The sequence below is a fragment of the Heteronotia binoei genome, chromosome 3 (assembly GCF_032191835.1).
Source record: "Heteronotia binoei isolate CCM8104 ecotype False Entrance Well chromosome 3, APGP_CSIRO_Hbin_v1, whole genome shotgun sequence".
NCBI classification, from domain to species: domain Eukaryota; kingdom Metazoa; phylum Chordata; class Lepidosauria; order Squamata; family Gekkonidae; genus Heteronotia; species Heteronotia binoei.
The window spans coordinates 175,715,445-175,730,765 of record NC_083225.1 but is presented as its reverse complement, the minus strand read 5'-3'; the positions used below and the strand labels follow the sequence as shown (position 1 = coordinate 175,730,765).

At 43.4% G+C, this 15,321-nt stretch overlaps 2 protein-coding genes across 5 annotated transcripts in view; one reads left to right on the top strand and one right to left on the bottom strand.

The window, feature by feature from the left end:
* MRE11 (MRE11 homolog, double strand break repair nuclease) overlaps window positions 1–6,188 on the bottom strand; it is a 47,423-nt gene extending 41,235 nt beyond the window's left edge. Inside the window, exons 1-5 of the mRNA XM_060234926.1 lie at window positions 5,945–6,188; window positions 2,589–2,686; window positions 1,895–2,033; window positions 1,069–1,229; window positions 551–638 (exon numbers count right to left, since the gene is read on the bottom strand). Of these exons, the coding sequence (XP_060090909.1) occupies window positions 551–638; window positions 1,069–1,229; window positions 1,895–2,033; window positions 2,589–2,608 (408 nt within the window). The 5' untranslated portion in view covers window positions 2,609–2,686; window positions 5,945–6,188. The remainder of the gene's footprint in view (window positions 1–550; window positions 639–1,068; window positions 1,230–1,894; window positions 2,034–2,588; window positions 2,687–5,944) is intronic.
* Window positions 6,189–6,191: 3 nt separating this feature from the next.
* ANKRD49 (ankyrin repeat domain 49) lies at window positions 6,192–15,120 on the top strand. 4 transcript variants are annotated; one of them, XM_060234929.1, is made up of 3 exons: window positions 6,192–6,394; window positions 9,133–9,561; window positions 12,390–15,120. In XM_060234929.1, exons 2-3 carry the CDS (start codon window positions 9,301–9,303, stop codon window positions 12,849–12,851), a joined length of 723 nt encoding a protein of 240 aa, XP_060090912.1. In that variant the 5' UTR covers window positions 6,192–6,394; window positions 9,133–9,300; the 3' UTR covers window positions 12,852–15,120. The 4 variants fall into 4 exon arrangements, with proteins under 4 accessions (XP_060090912.1, XP_060090910.1, XP_060090911.1 ...); XM_060234927.1 differs by having other exon boundaries at window positions 6,212–6,355; XM_060234928.1 differs by having other exon boundaries at window positions 6,226–6,376.
* Window positions 15,121–15,321: the final 201 nt, after the last annotated feature.

Sequence of the window (15,321 nt, the reverse complement as noted above, 5' to 3'; positions counted from 1 at the left end):
CCACTGTGTGACACAGAGTGTTGAACTGGATGGGCCATTGGCCTGATCCAACATAGCTTCTCTTATGTTCTTATGTTCATTGGTAAAATGAGATTACACTTGTCTAATCTCATTAAAGGACCTCTGGTATAAATGTTCGCTGGATTCTGACTTCCTATATATCCTTCTGAAGATCAGCATACCCAAAAATTACACTTATTAGTATGCCAAAAGTTATCAGTTTGAAATTAATCTTAATATAATGCACTCATGAAGTTGCCTTATACTGAATCAGCCAATAGTCCAAAGACAGTATTGCGTACTTTAGACTACCAGTGGCTCTCCAAGAGCTTAGACAAAGATCTTTCGTATCACCTGGTTTCTCTTCAGATCGCATCTATAACCTGATCCTTTTAACTAGAGATGTTGGTGACTGAACTTGGGACCTTCTGTATGCCAAGCAGATGCTCTACCACTGAGCACAGACCCTCCCAAATTCATCAAATAGCACAACCCCCTCTCCCCCAAAAGGTAGGAAAAAGCCAAATATGGAAGGGATAAAATTACTTACCCCTGTTGGATCATCATGGTTGCCATGAACACTAAAAACTGGAATAGAAACGTTGAGATTTTCATCTTGGTAGTTCACCCATGGAAATCTAAACAACACAGCAAAGTTCTGTAGATCAATTATGCATAGAAAAAATAATTTGGTATATAATTACGTACTCCTTTAAAATTATTTTGCTATTTTCTATGTATTTACTACCTTATTTGGAACTACCAGAAAAGCATAACTTATCTGATAACCCACTCTTGCTGATTCTTCCATTATAAGCCTTTAAAAAAAAGGAATTTATATGCAACTTTTAAAACAAAAGAATTTACAGGCAGCTGTTTTAAACTGGTTTTGCATCTTTAAGTTGTCATGTCTGTAAAATAAACATTAGATTAAAAATGAACAAATACCTAAACATTCATGTCCTCTAGATTCACATGACTGAAGCCTTCATATGTAAAACTGATTTTAAAAGATTATAACTTTCATTTTAAATACTACTTAGAAAACTACACAAGTTATCGACTTACTTGCTAAAACCAAAGTTTACTGACTGGTCGCTCAGAATTTCAAACTGCACAGGACGGTCACCCATGCAGTATTTCCTTAACAATTCTATGCAAGCGTGCAATGTTTTCCTGGAAGGCTTATTTTCATGAAAGAGGTCTCCACCTAATAAAATGAAGTCCACCTACAAAAAAACAAAGGGGGGATCTCTGAAAGTTAAAACTTCTCATGTAAGCTAGTTACATCATCTAATGCACAAAATCTATACATTCTGTACAAATTTACATTACATTCTTGGTATTTAATAGCCTCTTAAAATGAAATTACGTTGAATTATAAAAGAAGCCTTTTTAAAAAAAGGAATTTACAGGCTTTTAAATTACAAGTTTTAAACTGGTTTTGCATCTGTAAATTCTCATGTCTGTATAACTTTAGATTAAAAAAGAATTAATTATGGTAAATGAACACATTACACTGAAACATCAACAAGTGGAAAAAACACACTATTCTAAGGTGGAATGCAAAACATTACATTCGAAAACACAACAAAACAGTCCTTGTAATGCCACTACCAGCATTTAATAACATGTGAAAATATTTGATTTGGTTACCAGTTTCTAAAACCAAGGAACTAAAAGCTATCTGCAGTATGTAGTCCTTCAATTCTATCCCAAACCCACACAAATGGCTGAAGCCAACAGGATGGGAAACAAGACAACAAAGAGTAGTCTATCAGTATTATATAACCCTGCTCACACACTGCCATGACGTCAACACACAGTCTACACGAAATCAGAAGACAGCTACATCTGCTTTTTCAATACTAACTCTGTTATAAGGCATACATACCTCATTTTCCTGAGCAAGTTTCAAGATTTCATCAAAAGTTACAAACGTATCATTTCCACGCACAGCATCCTTCTCCAAATAGCCCAGATGAATATCTGTAGCAACCAAAATTTTAAATGTGTCTTTTTCTTCTTCATCCCTAAAGCAAATGTAGGAAAAACAAAACAGAACACTGTATTCTACTATATCAACTCACAAGAGGAATCCTCATTCGAAAGATAAAAACAGAGTAAAAATTCCTGAAGAGATGCACTGGGCTGCCTCTTAGGGAAAGCCAACTCTGGTACATCAGGAATGAATGAATAAACCAATCACACATAATGAACAGACGCAACAGAATTACCCATCCCCAGCAAAGTCTGTTTGAAGACAAGGCCACAGCAATAACTACACTGGCAAGTCGCTGGGTATTTGGGACACAGGAACAATTATTTATTGAATTGTCTTCCCACAGCACTACTGTTTCATAGGCTATAACCACAAAAAGATTCTTCTCTGCTCGCCTCATTTAAATACAACCAGCTTTCCTTGCTATTAAGGCAGGTTTTCTTTACACTAATATTCCAATAAGGCGGAAAATACAGGCACTGGAAGGGTGATACTAAGTATCTTTAAAGAAAACATGATAGCTTGATTTTAATGTAACTCAATCACTGAAATATAGGCCTGCTATTCTGGTTTAAAGGGAACTTACATGGATGTGGTAGGACTCATCTTTCTGCAGTCACAATAGGCCAAAATTCATCAGGCTTCTGTCCCTGAGAGGCTAAAAAGCAGTTTCAGAGTCAAGACCTAAAAGGAACAGAAAAAAAAATGAGTATCACCATTTTGTGGCCAGAAGTATTTCTTTCGCTTTAGAATGCACTGACTTGCTTTCCCATTTGAGCAAGAAACCAATTTATTTTTAAAGAGGAAAACCATGACAGAAACATAAAACTGGAAGTAAAACAGACAAAACAGATTAAATCCTCATGCCTTCTTGAGTAGAAATCTGTTTTCTTCTGAAATATCTTAAGCTCGGTTGTTCACAAAAATATTTGGGCCAATGCAAAATTTTGAAGGCAATCATTATCACTTTGAACTGCATCCAGAAAATAACAGGTACTGCAGCTCACAGAAAGGCTGAGTCTGAGAATTACTATAAAACATTTTTAATACTTGGGGAAGAAAAATATTTTTAAACTTGGGAAGAGTCTCAGGGTACCTTAAGGACTAACAAAACTTTATTCCAGCATAAGCTTTGTAGACTAGAGCTCCCTTCTCCAGATGCAATGTATCCAGAAGTGTCTCTAGTACAAAAATGCTTACACTGGAATAAAGTTTTGCTGCTCCTTAAAAGTTTGGTGTAAAGAGCCAGTTTGGTGTAGTAAGTGCACGGACTCTTATCTGGGAGAACCGGGTTTGATTCCCCACTCCTTCACGTGCACCTGTTGATGTGATCATGAGTCAGTCGCAAGTTATTAAAGAGCTGTTCCTCTCAAGAGCAGTTTCTGTTAGAGCTCTCTCAGCTCCACCTACCTCACAGGGTGTTTGTTGTGGGGAGGGGAAGGGAAAGGAGATTGTAAGCTGCTCTGAGACTCCTTCAGGGAGTGAAGGGTGGGCTATAAATCCAGTATCTTCTCCTCCTTCTAAAGTGCCAGAAGACTCCTGTTTTTTGTTGTTGCAGCAAATCAACAGTGCAATTCTAAACACAGTTATACCCTTCTGAGCACACTGACTTTAACAGATTTTGAAGGTTGTAATTGCTTAGCAGTGGTCCTCAGTGTGGTGCCAATGGGGACCTTTCCTGGCATTCACCAAGTGTTTTTGGAGAGGGGGGGCCAGATGCGGGGAGCAGGACTTCTCAGAAACTGGAACTCTGATTGACTGTGCTGTTTGGTTTTTAAGTTGCTTTGACAACAACTGCCACTACAACACACAGTATCTTCACTGTGTGACTGAAGGTAAACTGTGTGTATGCATTGCATTCTAAACCACTGCCCACCAGCTATATGTAGAATGCATTGCATTCTAAACCACTGCCCACCACTGCTCATTCCTTGTCTGAAGAAGTATGCATGCATACGAAAGCTTACATTCTGAATAAACTTTGTTGGTCTTAAAGGTGCTACTGGACTCCTACTTTGTTTTAACTGATCAGTCTGCCCAATAAAACTTGCAGCTCTACCAGGAAAAAAAAAAGCACAAGTCTATCAATGGCTACTAGCCGTGGAAGGCATTAAACCTCTAAAGCCCATTGTCAGGAGGCAACATCAGGGGAAAGCCTCGGCCTCTACACCTTGTGGTTGGCTATCCAGAGAAATCGGTTGGCCACCACGTGAGACAGGATGCTGGACTAGACAGAAAGAGAGGGTTCTTCTTACAACAACCACGTCATTGCTTTGGTTTATTTTCAGAAGCTAAATGGGCAAATTATCACTATCTGCGGGCCCTACGGGATCTTAATCAGTTCCGTAGGGCTTGCAAAACCGCCCTCTTCCAACTAGCCTTTTAAGACGAACCTGGAATTAACATCAAGCCATCTTGTATATACTGCGACTGTAGCACCATTATACTGTTTTTAGATTAATGATCTTAATGTTAACTTATATATTGTATAATTTATATTGCTCTGTTTATTGATTGTATTACTTTGTTTTATTGTTATACCATGGTATTTTATATCATGCTTTGTAAGCCGCCCTGAGCCTGCTTCGGCGGGGAGGGCGGGGTATAAAGGGTAGGAGCTTTCGTGAGTCACTCTGCTCGCTTCTTCAGATACATCCAGGTGGGCAGCCGTGTTGGTCTGAAGCAGAAGAACAAAGCAGGAGTCAGGATGCACCTTTAAGACCAACAGTTTTATTCAGAATGTAAGTTTTCGTGTGTTTCTAGCACATAAAAGCTTAAAAAGAAAAGGCAGTCCCCTGCGCAAGCACCACTCGTTTTCGACTTTGGGTTGACATCACATCACAACTACATTTTCACAGCAGACTTTTTACAAGGTGGTTTGTCATTGCCTTCCCCAATCATCTACGCTTAAAGCTTTACACTTTAAAGCTTACATTCTGAATAAAACTTTGTTGGTCTTAAAGGTGCCACGACTCCTGTTTTGTTCTTCAGATACAAAGTTTGATTCTTGTGCTGTCTCATTCAAGCACAGTATGAAGCCAATCAGTACCACTCTCAGGGCCGCCCCTAGACCGTCTGGTGCCCTAGGCAAGGCTAACTTCTGGTGCCCCCGCACCGATGTCACTGAGTCACATGGGAGGGTGCCCAATTTGGTGCCCCCAGAAGGCTGGGGCCCAGGCAATCACCTATTTGCCTAGTGACATAGCCAGCCCTGACCACACCCACATGCAGCCAACTTCAGTTTCATTTTCTCACACACACCCCTCCAACAATGCCCTTTGCAACCAGTGTTCCCTCTAACCTGAGTTGATGTGAGGTAGTATAGAAGGCCGCAAATAATTTAGGCTTCTGGGCCTGGCTCACAGATTTTTAGCCTCCAGCTCAGGCATTTTTGTCTTAGCTCAGGAAGAATGGCCACAGAGCAAACTATGCAGCAGATCACAACTTTAACGCCAGTAGCTCACAAAGTAGAATTTTTGCTCACAAGACTCTGCAGCTTAGAGGGAATGTTGGTTGCAACTAGATTTTACTGTGTAACATGGCAAAACCCATTTGCAAAGTTGCTGAAGTGGACTGAAATGGCATCATTTAGCAGGCGTGAAAACGCCCATTATCAAGAGAATTTTCTGCGACGTGGCTTGTGCTACCATCCCTTCAGTGGCTGCAAAGTGCCTGATTTAAACAGGTTAGTTATGGGGAAGGAAGCATATTTTGATTCCTCTCATGCAAGGAAGACTAGACCACGCTGATAGAATAGGCTACGGCTGCTGGGTCCTAAATATTACTATACGTTCACGCGGCAGAAACTGCAAATGCAGCCATGCCGGACTAGAAACCTTTCCCTTCGGGGACCTTTTTGCCTCGAGGGGGGGGGGGGTCCGCCTGTGCAGCGCATCTCTCTCCCACGTCCCACACCATCTCCCCCTCACGGCTCAGGCCTACCGCCAAACTCCCCGCCACACCAGGCCTTCGGTTTCCATAGCACCGCGCCCGAGGCCTCCAGTTTCCATAGCACCGCGCGCATGGGAACCGAGGCAAAGCCAAGGCCCTTCCCCAGAGAGCGCCAGCAGTTCTCGCGATAACTCATCCCGCCCACCCAATCCACCGCCTTCGCATCATTCCCGGGTGGCCCGCCACTGGTCGAGACCGCAACCCGTTCCCAATGCGCAGGCGCGGTAATAGCCGAGGAGAGGAAGGTCAGGCCGAAGGAAGGCCGGAAGTTTCCTTGGAGTGAAGGCAGGCCGGCCCTCGGGGGGCGCTGCCGGTAACTCCTTGGCCCCGCCCAGAAGGGAGCTGAGCGGTGAACGTGACTGGGGCGCTTTGGGATTTGCAGTGTTGCGTTCAGAAGTGAAGGTGGGATCATCCGGGTTTGGGGTAAATCGGCTGCTTCGGGTACTGCTTGTCTTGGAATTATGAGTATATTCTACATGTGTGCATGTGCCTACGTGTACGTGTGGTGTGCCTATGTATCGGTCCATATCATGAATTGGCATGCTTGTCTTGTGCATATATTATACATACCGTGGGATATATGTAGTAGGTGTATGGGTATCTTGATGTGTATACTGTGTTGTATCTGTATAGAATCGTAGAGCTGGAAGGGACTGCCAGGGATGGCTCTTTCAGACATATTGTATCGCTCTTGAAGCCCGCACTGCCCCATCAGCCAGCTTGGAGAAGGCTTTCTCTCCTTAAATCACTTTACCAAGACAGTTGGTGGCTCAGAGAATGCATTTAAAGATGCTTTCTTTCCACCTCTCTCTCCTCTCCATCTATTTTCCTTCCTTCTTGCAGCTCCTAAACATCTGACGTTTATTCTGTGAGGTTCTTGTATTAAGCAAGTTTGGCCACTCTTAATCTAGTCCAACCTCCTGCACAATGGAGGAAACTCACAAATACCTCCCCCCTTTGCACCTCCAGTGACCCCTGCTAAAGTTGCTTTCTTTCCACCTCCCTCCTTCCCATCTTCCTTCCTTCCTGTAGCTCTTAAACATCTGGTGTTTATTCTGTGTGGCTCTTGTGTTAAGCAAGTTTGATCACCCTTAATCTAGTTCAGCCTCCTGCACAATGCAGGAAACTCACAAATACCTTCCCCCCTACACCCCTCCAGTGACTCCTGCTCCATGCCCAGAAGATGGCGAAAAGAAGAAGGTGATGATATTGGATTTATATCCCGCCCTCCACTTCGAAGAGTATTAGAGCGGCTCACAATCTCCTTTACCTCCCTCCCTCACAGCAGACTCCCTGTGAGGTGGGTGGGGCTGGAGAGGGCTCTCACAGCAGCTGCCCTTTCAAGGACAAACTCTGCCAGAGCTATGGCTGACCCAAGGCCATGCTAGCAGGTGCAAGTGGAGGAGTGGGGAATCAAACCCGGTTCTCCCAGATAAGAGTCCGCGCACTGAACCACTACACCAAACTGGCTCTCCAATGTCCCTGCCCTGGAGAAAAACAACAGCGTGACCCCAAAGTAGTGAACAGCATTTCTCTGAGCGTGAATGGAAAGTGTATGTGTTTATACATATGTGACATCATGTTTCTTCTGGAGACTGGCCCTGAGGTTGCTGGCCTTGTAGAGAAGATGGAAATTTGAGTTCCTGGGTAGCTGGGATTCAAGGCCAAAAGAAGTGCTCTGCTGGGTTAGACTGGCTAGTCTAACCTGGTGATCAGCTAGATGGCTCCTGGAAAGCTTCAAAAGCAGTAGCTCTTCTGTTGTCGTTTCCCTTCTGTTCAGAGGTATACTGCTTCTGAACAGAGATGTTCCATTAAACTACCATAGCTAGTAGCTTTTCTTCACAAACATGCCCAGTCCCTTTATAAAGCCATCTCAATTGATGGATATTGCTTCAGCTTTGTGATTCCATAACTGGCAGATATCACTGCAGCAAATAACTTATGGCTCCCCACTAAGGCTCAGGAAAATGGGTGGGGGGGAGGGATTGCAGCCCCTACTTTTCCCATGCCACAATCTTGAGCTGAATTGGACCCTCCCCCAGACTTTTGAAATGGCAGTCCCTTGTGGCTGCATGGAAAGCCAGTCAGAACTCAAACTTTACTTATTACAAATCGTTTGGTGTGGGTTTTTGGCCTTTAGAGGGAAGGAATAAATAGAAATTTACACACAAGCCATCCATCATTTTTCCAGAGAAGATCCTCTTCTAAAGCTCTGCATTCCCTAGTCCACAGAACTGGGGCAGGTGACAACTAGAGACATGGCTTTTACAAGCGGTGGCATGTAGTCTTCCCCTTTAGGCACTGTTTCAAATTCCTCCCCCCGCCCCCACTCCCCAATAACACCAAACAACAGAAATGAAGGCGACTGTTTCTAGGGAATAAGAAGTGAGAAAGCTAAGCCAGGAAACAAGCTGTTTGGTTGCCAGGTCAAAACTGGTAGACCCCTGGCTGAGAGTTTCCATCTATCTACTGATCAGAAATCTTCAATAAAGTACGGGGCTTAGTAATGAGATCTCCTAGAGGACCTCTTCAAGGTGTCTGTAAGAAGATCCCTGTACTGAAAAATGGGGATTCTGATGGGACCTGTTTGGATTTGTTGGCCATGGTCCTTAGGCGCATTCTCTTGTAAGAGACCTGTTGAAATTAATAGAATTTACATGTCATAAATGTGGTTACATTTAATACCTAATAATTTATTGGACCTTGCATAGATGGAGTAATGGTTAAATGTAGACAGGTGAGTTAGATCACCCTTGCGTGATGAGCTAGCGTGCCCAGAGTCCTTCTTCTATATCAGCGGTGGCCAAACTCGCTTAACATGAGAGCCACATAAAATAGATGTCAGATGTTTGAGAGCCGCAAGACATGAACATCAGATGTTTGAGGGAGGCAGGAAAGGAAGGCAGGCAGGCAAATAGATGAAGGGGAGGGAGGTAGAAAGAAAGCAACTTTAAATGCATTCTCCAAACTGCTGGCTGGCTTGGCAACGTGATTTAAAGAGACAAATGCCTTCTTCAAGATGGTGGAGGCTTCAAGAGCCATATAACATGTGTGAAAGAGCCACATGCGGCTCCCGAGCCAGTTTGACAACCCCTATGTATAATTCAGTGGCATCAAAACTGTCCCTCTTTGCCTCTGGTCACTGTATTAACCCAGTTTTAATTTTCCTTCCCCTAAAGGGTCATGGTGTTGCTGCTATATATGCAGTTCTCCATTCACTTTTCATAATCGTTCTTCTACGTTTGCATTCTCTGATGATGAACCACCTGGAAATGAAACCAGCCAGAAAAAGAAGTGGATTTCTTTCACTATGATCTTTTGAGGCCGAAGTATCAGAATCGACAAAGATGGACGAAGGTGAGAAATTGGCTGAGAAGAATATAGAGGAGGAGGCGAAAGAGGACAGAGACTTTGCTGAGAGCTTCAACCAGCTGGAATTGCTGGAGACGCACAGGCATCTGATCCCCACCGGAACACAGAGTCTTTGGTCTGGAGATTCTGACGAGGAAGATCAGGATGAAAAGAATGAGGAATGGTACCAAGCCCAGGAGAAGAAGCTGGAGAGCAACCCAGATAAGCTGCTGCTTTGGGCAGCCGAAAAAAATCGAGTAAGTATTGGGGAATGTTTGGAGTGTTCTTAAATAAGGCTTGCGGGGACTATGCCCAAACAGTTATGAATTCTAGACTCTCATTTCATGAAAGCCAGCAAGCTTTAGTAGCTTGAGTGCCATTAGGACTAGAGAGACCATCGTTCAAATCCCTACTCGACCAAGAAACTCAGGCCCAAACTGCAAGTTTACATTTCACATGAGGCCACAATGGGAACTTGCAGCAGGATGTCAGCTACGAGTTCCCATAGCAACACAATCTAGAAGTGCTGCATAGGCTCAATTATTGTGTAGGAGCCCTTCCCCCACCCCATGCCGTTGTCACGACCAGAATCAGGGCCCTGCTGTGCTTCTAAAGCAGGGGTTGCTTTGTAGAAAAATAGGTGGTGGAGCTTATTAGCATAACTCATAAGCATACCACCCCAGACAAAAGCAAGGAGAGCCCTAGGGGAGCAAATCCTGCTTGGGCTGGCTATAGATCTAGCCATCCCAAGCAGGCCTCGCTCTCCTAGGCTGCCCCCCTGGTCAAAAGGCCAGCAAGCCACCCGCTGCCCAAAATCACATAAGAAGTGGAGAAAGGGTGGCACGGGTTTCTCCAGGGGTTAATGAGGGCTGCTGGGGGTGTGGCAAAGCTCCTGGTGGCTGGCTGGCTGCCTGCTCTCCTAATCCAGGGATAGTTATGCAGCTGTACCCACTATTCAGTGGACAAGGTAGGTGGGGAGGAGGAGGGGGAACCCTCAGAAAGGTTCAGGAGCTGCGCTCCTGTGAGCTTCTGCTAAATCTGAGGCCTGTTCTACATACATACATACCAAACCTTTAACGGCATAACAGTTGCAAATAAAAATACACAGAATATAAAAATTTAAACATTGGAGATAAAATCAAAATGAAACCGAGCTTACAGATGCATTCATACATGGTCAGATTTAAATTTAAGGATGTCAGCCAAAAAGTTTTGCCACAGCCTCGCTAACCTCTCCCCCAGTATAGTTCAATAAATAATGCTCGGATAGGCAGTAATAATCAGAAATGGATCTCTCATTTTGGCTTTGAAGCGGCTGAATCCCTTCCACTACAATTATGTTTGCCCCGTTGTTCTAAAGATACTTTAACCAACAAGGCAGGTCTTAGATTAATTGAATTCTGCATAGCACACAATGCTATAATATTTAATGGTCTCTCCAAATTTCCGGCCGCAACTGATTTTAATTTTTTTTTCCACACGGGTTGCAGTGTGATAGATTTTTGTTTGGGTTCACCCAACCTTCTGTCATCTGTCGATAACTTTTACATTGATTCGCGCATGGAAAGTGACCACTTGCCCCTAATTCTGTCTTTAAGATTGGATCTGGAGGTTAATATGGTATCATCTTCCCAATCTGTGAAGGCCTCTGAGAATGTTCTAAAAAAAAAAAATCAAGTGGTCCCCGGCCCTAGAAAGGGAGTTTTCTTCCCTCTTTGGCTTTGAAGCACGGTGCAGATTAAGGGATTCAATCATAAATTCCAATTCAGATGATACAGTCCTTTCAGGATTCTCATTATTAATTGATTACTGTAGTGCTAAAGCTAAACCTGTGATCTTGTCTAGGTCTAGTTTCTCTAGCTGGTTTGATACAGATTGTTTAACTAAATTTAGTTGCTATGGGGCACCCTACTTCAAGTTCCTGTTGGGACCACATGTAGTTTAGGCTTCATCCCAAACAGAGTTGCACACTTCTAAGGCCATTAATTCCTCTTCTAAGGCCATTAATGCCAAGACTGTAACTCTGCTTGGAGTTGCCCTTGGGCCAGTCACCCCACCTTCTGTCAACTTACCCTACTTTGCAGAGGTGTTGTCAGGGGTTTTTTTTTTTTTGGTAGCAGGAATTCCTTTGCATATCAGGGCACACACCCCTGATGTAGCCTGTCATGCCTGTGTTTGACTTTGCTTTCTCTGGCTTTGACCCTCTGCATTCCTACGACTACGCTCTCTGTTTCCTCCTTTGGCCGAACTGATTTACGGCGTTGACTAATTGGACTGTTTACGATCACCCCTGTGCTACCCCCCCCCCCCCAGCCAGCTGTGAGAGTCCTGGCCAGCTGCGGGGACGTAGGCAGCCATCGTTCCTTATCTGAAGACTCGAGCCGTGACATAGCCAATCCTCTTAGAGTTCACAGGGCTCTTGGCACAGGGCCTACTGTATGCTCCGGGAGGATTGGCTACATCAGGGAGGTGTGACCTAATATGCAAAGGAGCTCCTGCTACAAAAAAAAAAAGCCCTGGGTGTTGTGAAGATACAATGGAGGAGGAAAGAACCATGTGTGCTTTCCTGAGCTTTTGGGAGGAAGGGTGACATGAAATTACAATGAGTAGTGTCTTGCTTGGGGTCACTAAAAGAAGATACAAGATTGAAGTGACGTTTGAACCCTGCTTTCCAAGTTCCAGATGCCCAGTTGGCCTTTGAATTAGTTTCCACAAGAACTGGAGGTTTTGTAGGTGAATTTGTATTTTTCAAGAAGCTTGTCTCAGTGTCTTCTGTGCATCATGACAAAATTGTTAATTTACATAGCATTATGTAACGCTGCTGTCGGCGCGGTCTCTTTTTATCCTTGCAACAATCTGACTTTGACCCGTTGGATGAATGTAGAATACAGGTCTGATGGTTGTATCTTTAAAAGGTTGCAGAGCTAGAAGAGTAAAAAGGCAACCAAGATTATTGTAACGGGTAGCTGGAAACTTCAGCAGGCAAAGGCAGCACTTTGTCTTCCTCATTGGCCCTGAAACTGGTGCATCTAGTCCATAGGCTGGTGCATCTAGTCCATCAATATAATCTGCCTCTTTTCCACAGCTTAGCACAGTACAAAGGCTCCTGTCTGAAAACCTTGCTCCAGTAAATGCCCGAGACGAAGACCGATACACCCCTCTCCACCGTGCTGCCTACAACGGCCACTTAGAAGTTGTGCGCGAATTGATTGCCCATGGCGCAGATGTTCATGCTTTAACGGTGGACAGTTGGACACCGCTCCACAGCGCGTGCAAGTGGAACAACACAAAGATAGCCTCGTTCTTGCTTCAACATGGTGCGGATATCAACGCTCAGACCAATGGCTTGCTGACACCGCTGCACCTTGCTTCAGGGAACAGGGAGAGTAAGGAAACCCTTGAACTCCTGCTGATGAATCGCTATTTGAAGCCAAATCTCAAAAACAACCTGGATGAAACGGCCTATGATATCGCTCGTAGGACTGACATCTATCATTACCTGTTTGAAATCGTTGAAAGTTGCACAAATTCTGTGTCGGATTCTTAGTAATTTGTCAGCGTTTGAATGTCAAAGTCATTTCCTAGCGCCTTTTTTGTAATAAGTACACTTCGTAATTGCACTCCGAGTTGGTGCTTTCAACCCCGCCTCGCAGTATAGCTTTACTCTGTTAAATACTGAAATGAGGTCTCATTTTGTGGAGATGTCATTATTTTTATAATATAAACGACACACCCTTATATTTGTGAAGCATTTTCACTTTTACTTGAAAAGCTATGGGAATATGTTTAACTGGAAGGGAAAATTAGAGACAAAACAGCCTCCAAACAGTACTGAAGTTACCAGATGCCCATCTAGTCTATTTTCTCAGCTGCTAGACTGACTCATCTTGAAATCAACAGTGCAGTGAATGTTATGGCCAAGCGCAAAAAGAGCTAATCCCGTCTCTGCTGCAAAATGGTATGCCTGCCATGAATTATTTGCCTACCTTTAAATAGCAGAAATTCTGGATCATAAGATCACCTAAATGTGTCAAAGTGATGCAGGAGCTGTAGTGTTTTCTAGATGGATCTGCAAATAGGGTTCTAGAGCCTTACTCTTTCCCACTCATGGGTTAAATTTGAGAAACAGACTAGCAGTTCTCTAGAACGGTAACACAAGCAGGTGTTTATGGAAGTAAAGCCAGTCCTGGTGCATGAAACGCCACATCTGAAGTGGCCCACTGATGCGGCTGCTGTGAAGTTTCAGGACTTGCTTGGTAGTATACTTAACATTCTCCAGTCTGGTTTACACATCACTTGCCTTTCATCTGCTCCAAACATGGAAGTAATTTGTAGAAGCCCTTGAGTGTCTTCATAAGGTAAAAAGTAGCCTGTAGTCGGACTCATTGTCTTACCAGTCTTGAAAACACTTAGGGCCATCTCACATAATGTTGTTACGTGCACCTTTGAAGACACTGCCCCACACAAATGCCAGTTTTCCTATGACTCATATAGACTTGCGCCCGGCAAAAAGTAGGCACAAACTCATTCTTTTGCTCGCTGTGTATAAACATGTGAAACAGCATTAACTGTGTGTGTGTTTTATGTGCAGCAGACTGCAAGAATGCTGGAGATGAGCTCAAAACTGCGGAAGTTAAAGTTTAACTTCTGTGGGGATGACAAACCTGTGAGGCTGGGACTTCATGCCCTCCGCTGCTTCTTGAGCGTGTTGGTTTATGCTTCGTTCGCCTTTTTGAATGTCTTGTGTGAACCTACCCTAAATTATTTTTAAAGTTGGGTTTGCTTGTGGTATGTTGTTGTTCTGCTTGCTGTCAAATTCTTCATTTAAGGCTATGACCCAAACTTGTATGCCAAAATCCACTTCGCTCTGAAGGAGAGACCCATTTCTCTTCAGTGGGAGGTCAAGCAAGGGAACTCTGAAGCCAAGTGGCTTGTGTCTGGAAGCCTAAATCCTTAAAAGCCACAGATTCTAATTACCTCTTGCACAGAAGCAAGTGGAGGCCCCTTGCATGTAGACGTGGCTAAGTTTCAGGAATTACAGTGTGATTATTTGAGCCAATGTACTCAGGATTACATAACTCTGGTTGTGTACTTAAAATCTCCCCTTGTCTCAAATGTGCTTACAATGCCAGTCTCACTGAGACATCTTTTTAAAAAGCCGTCTCTTAACCGTTTTAACTAGAAACTAAGCCTCGCTGAGATTTATAGAATACACTGCCAAATGAACTGCTTAGCACGAGTCTGCCATTCTAAGCTCACTTGTTTTTCAGGGTTTGAGACTGAAAGCCAGCACTCTGATTTTAGGTGGTTTACCACCTTAAAGTTACGCTACACATTTTAAACCTCTTTGGAACCAGTGCCACTGTTGCCACTTTCTCCAAAGGACACTGAGGACTGTGGCTTTGTAAGAATGCTGAGCTGCCTTCAGAAAAAGATAGCTAGCAGCTTCACAGAGCCGCAGGTCTCAGAATTCTTTTGCTGAGACCCCCGCCAATAAGCAGGTTATGCATAATGTAGATATGTTAATTAATAGCATGTCTTCAGGTAGTGCAGACTACTGTACGGGGAAAGCTGTAAAGCCCTTGTGTATTGTAACCAAGGAGAGAAATGGAGTATTTATTGTATGAAATGACACACAGATTCTGTCAAACTTCACTTTAATTTTTTTTTTAAAGCACTTCTGTGAGATACTCGTTAACTTTTCCAAACTGCATGAAAATTGAATGTAACTGAACTTATACAGGTAACACTTGAAATACGGTGTACTGTAATTCTTCTGTGAGTCTTATTTAAAAATAAAATATTTAACACTTAAACCTGAGCATGGTTTTTGTTACCATCTGGAGAAAATTATTTGTTGAAGTGATTTGTGATTGGATGAGAGTGGTACTTGGGAGGACTAATGGAGTTCTCAGTATTTAGGGGAAATGTACAGATGTGCATGCTTCCAAATAAAGGCTTGCCTAGCATTTAGGGATTTTTAAAAAACTTTTTTTAAATTTTTCAAACTTTTATTT

What these genes read in the sequence shown, in the direction of transcription:
- ANKRD49 (XM_060234929.1), top strand. Translation starts at nt 9,301, where the DNA reads ATGGACGAAGGTGAGAAATTGGCTGAGAAGAATATAGAGGAGGAGGCG. An exon ending in GGGCAGCCGAAAAAAATCGA is followed by an intron (nt 9,562 to 12,389) that starts GTAAGTATTGGG and finishes TCTTTTCCACAG; the next exon opens with CTTAGCACAGTACAAAGGCT.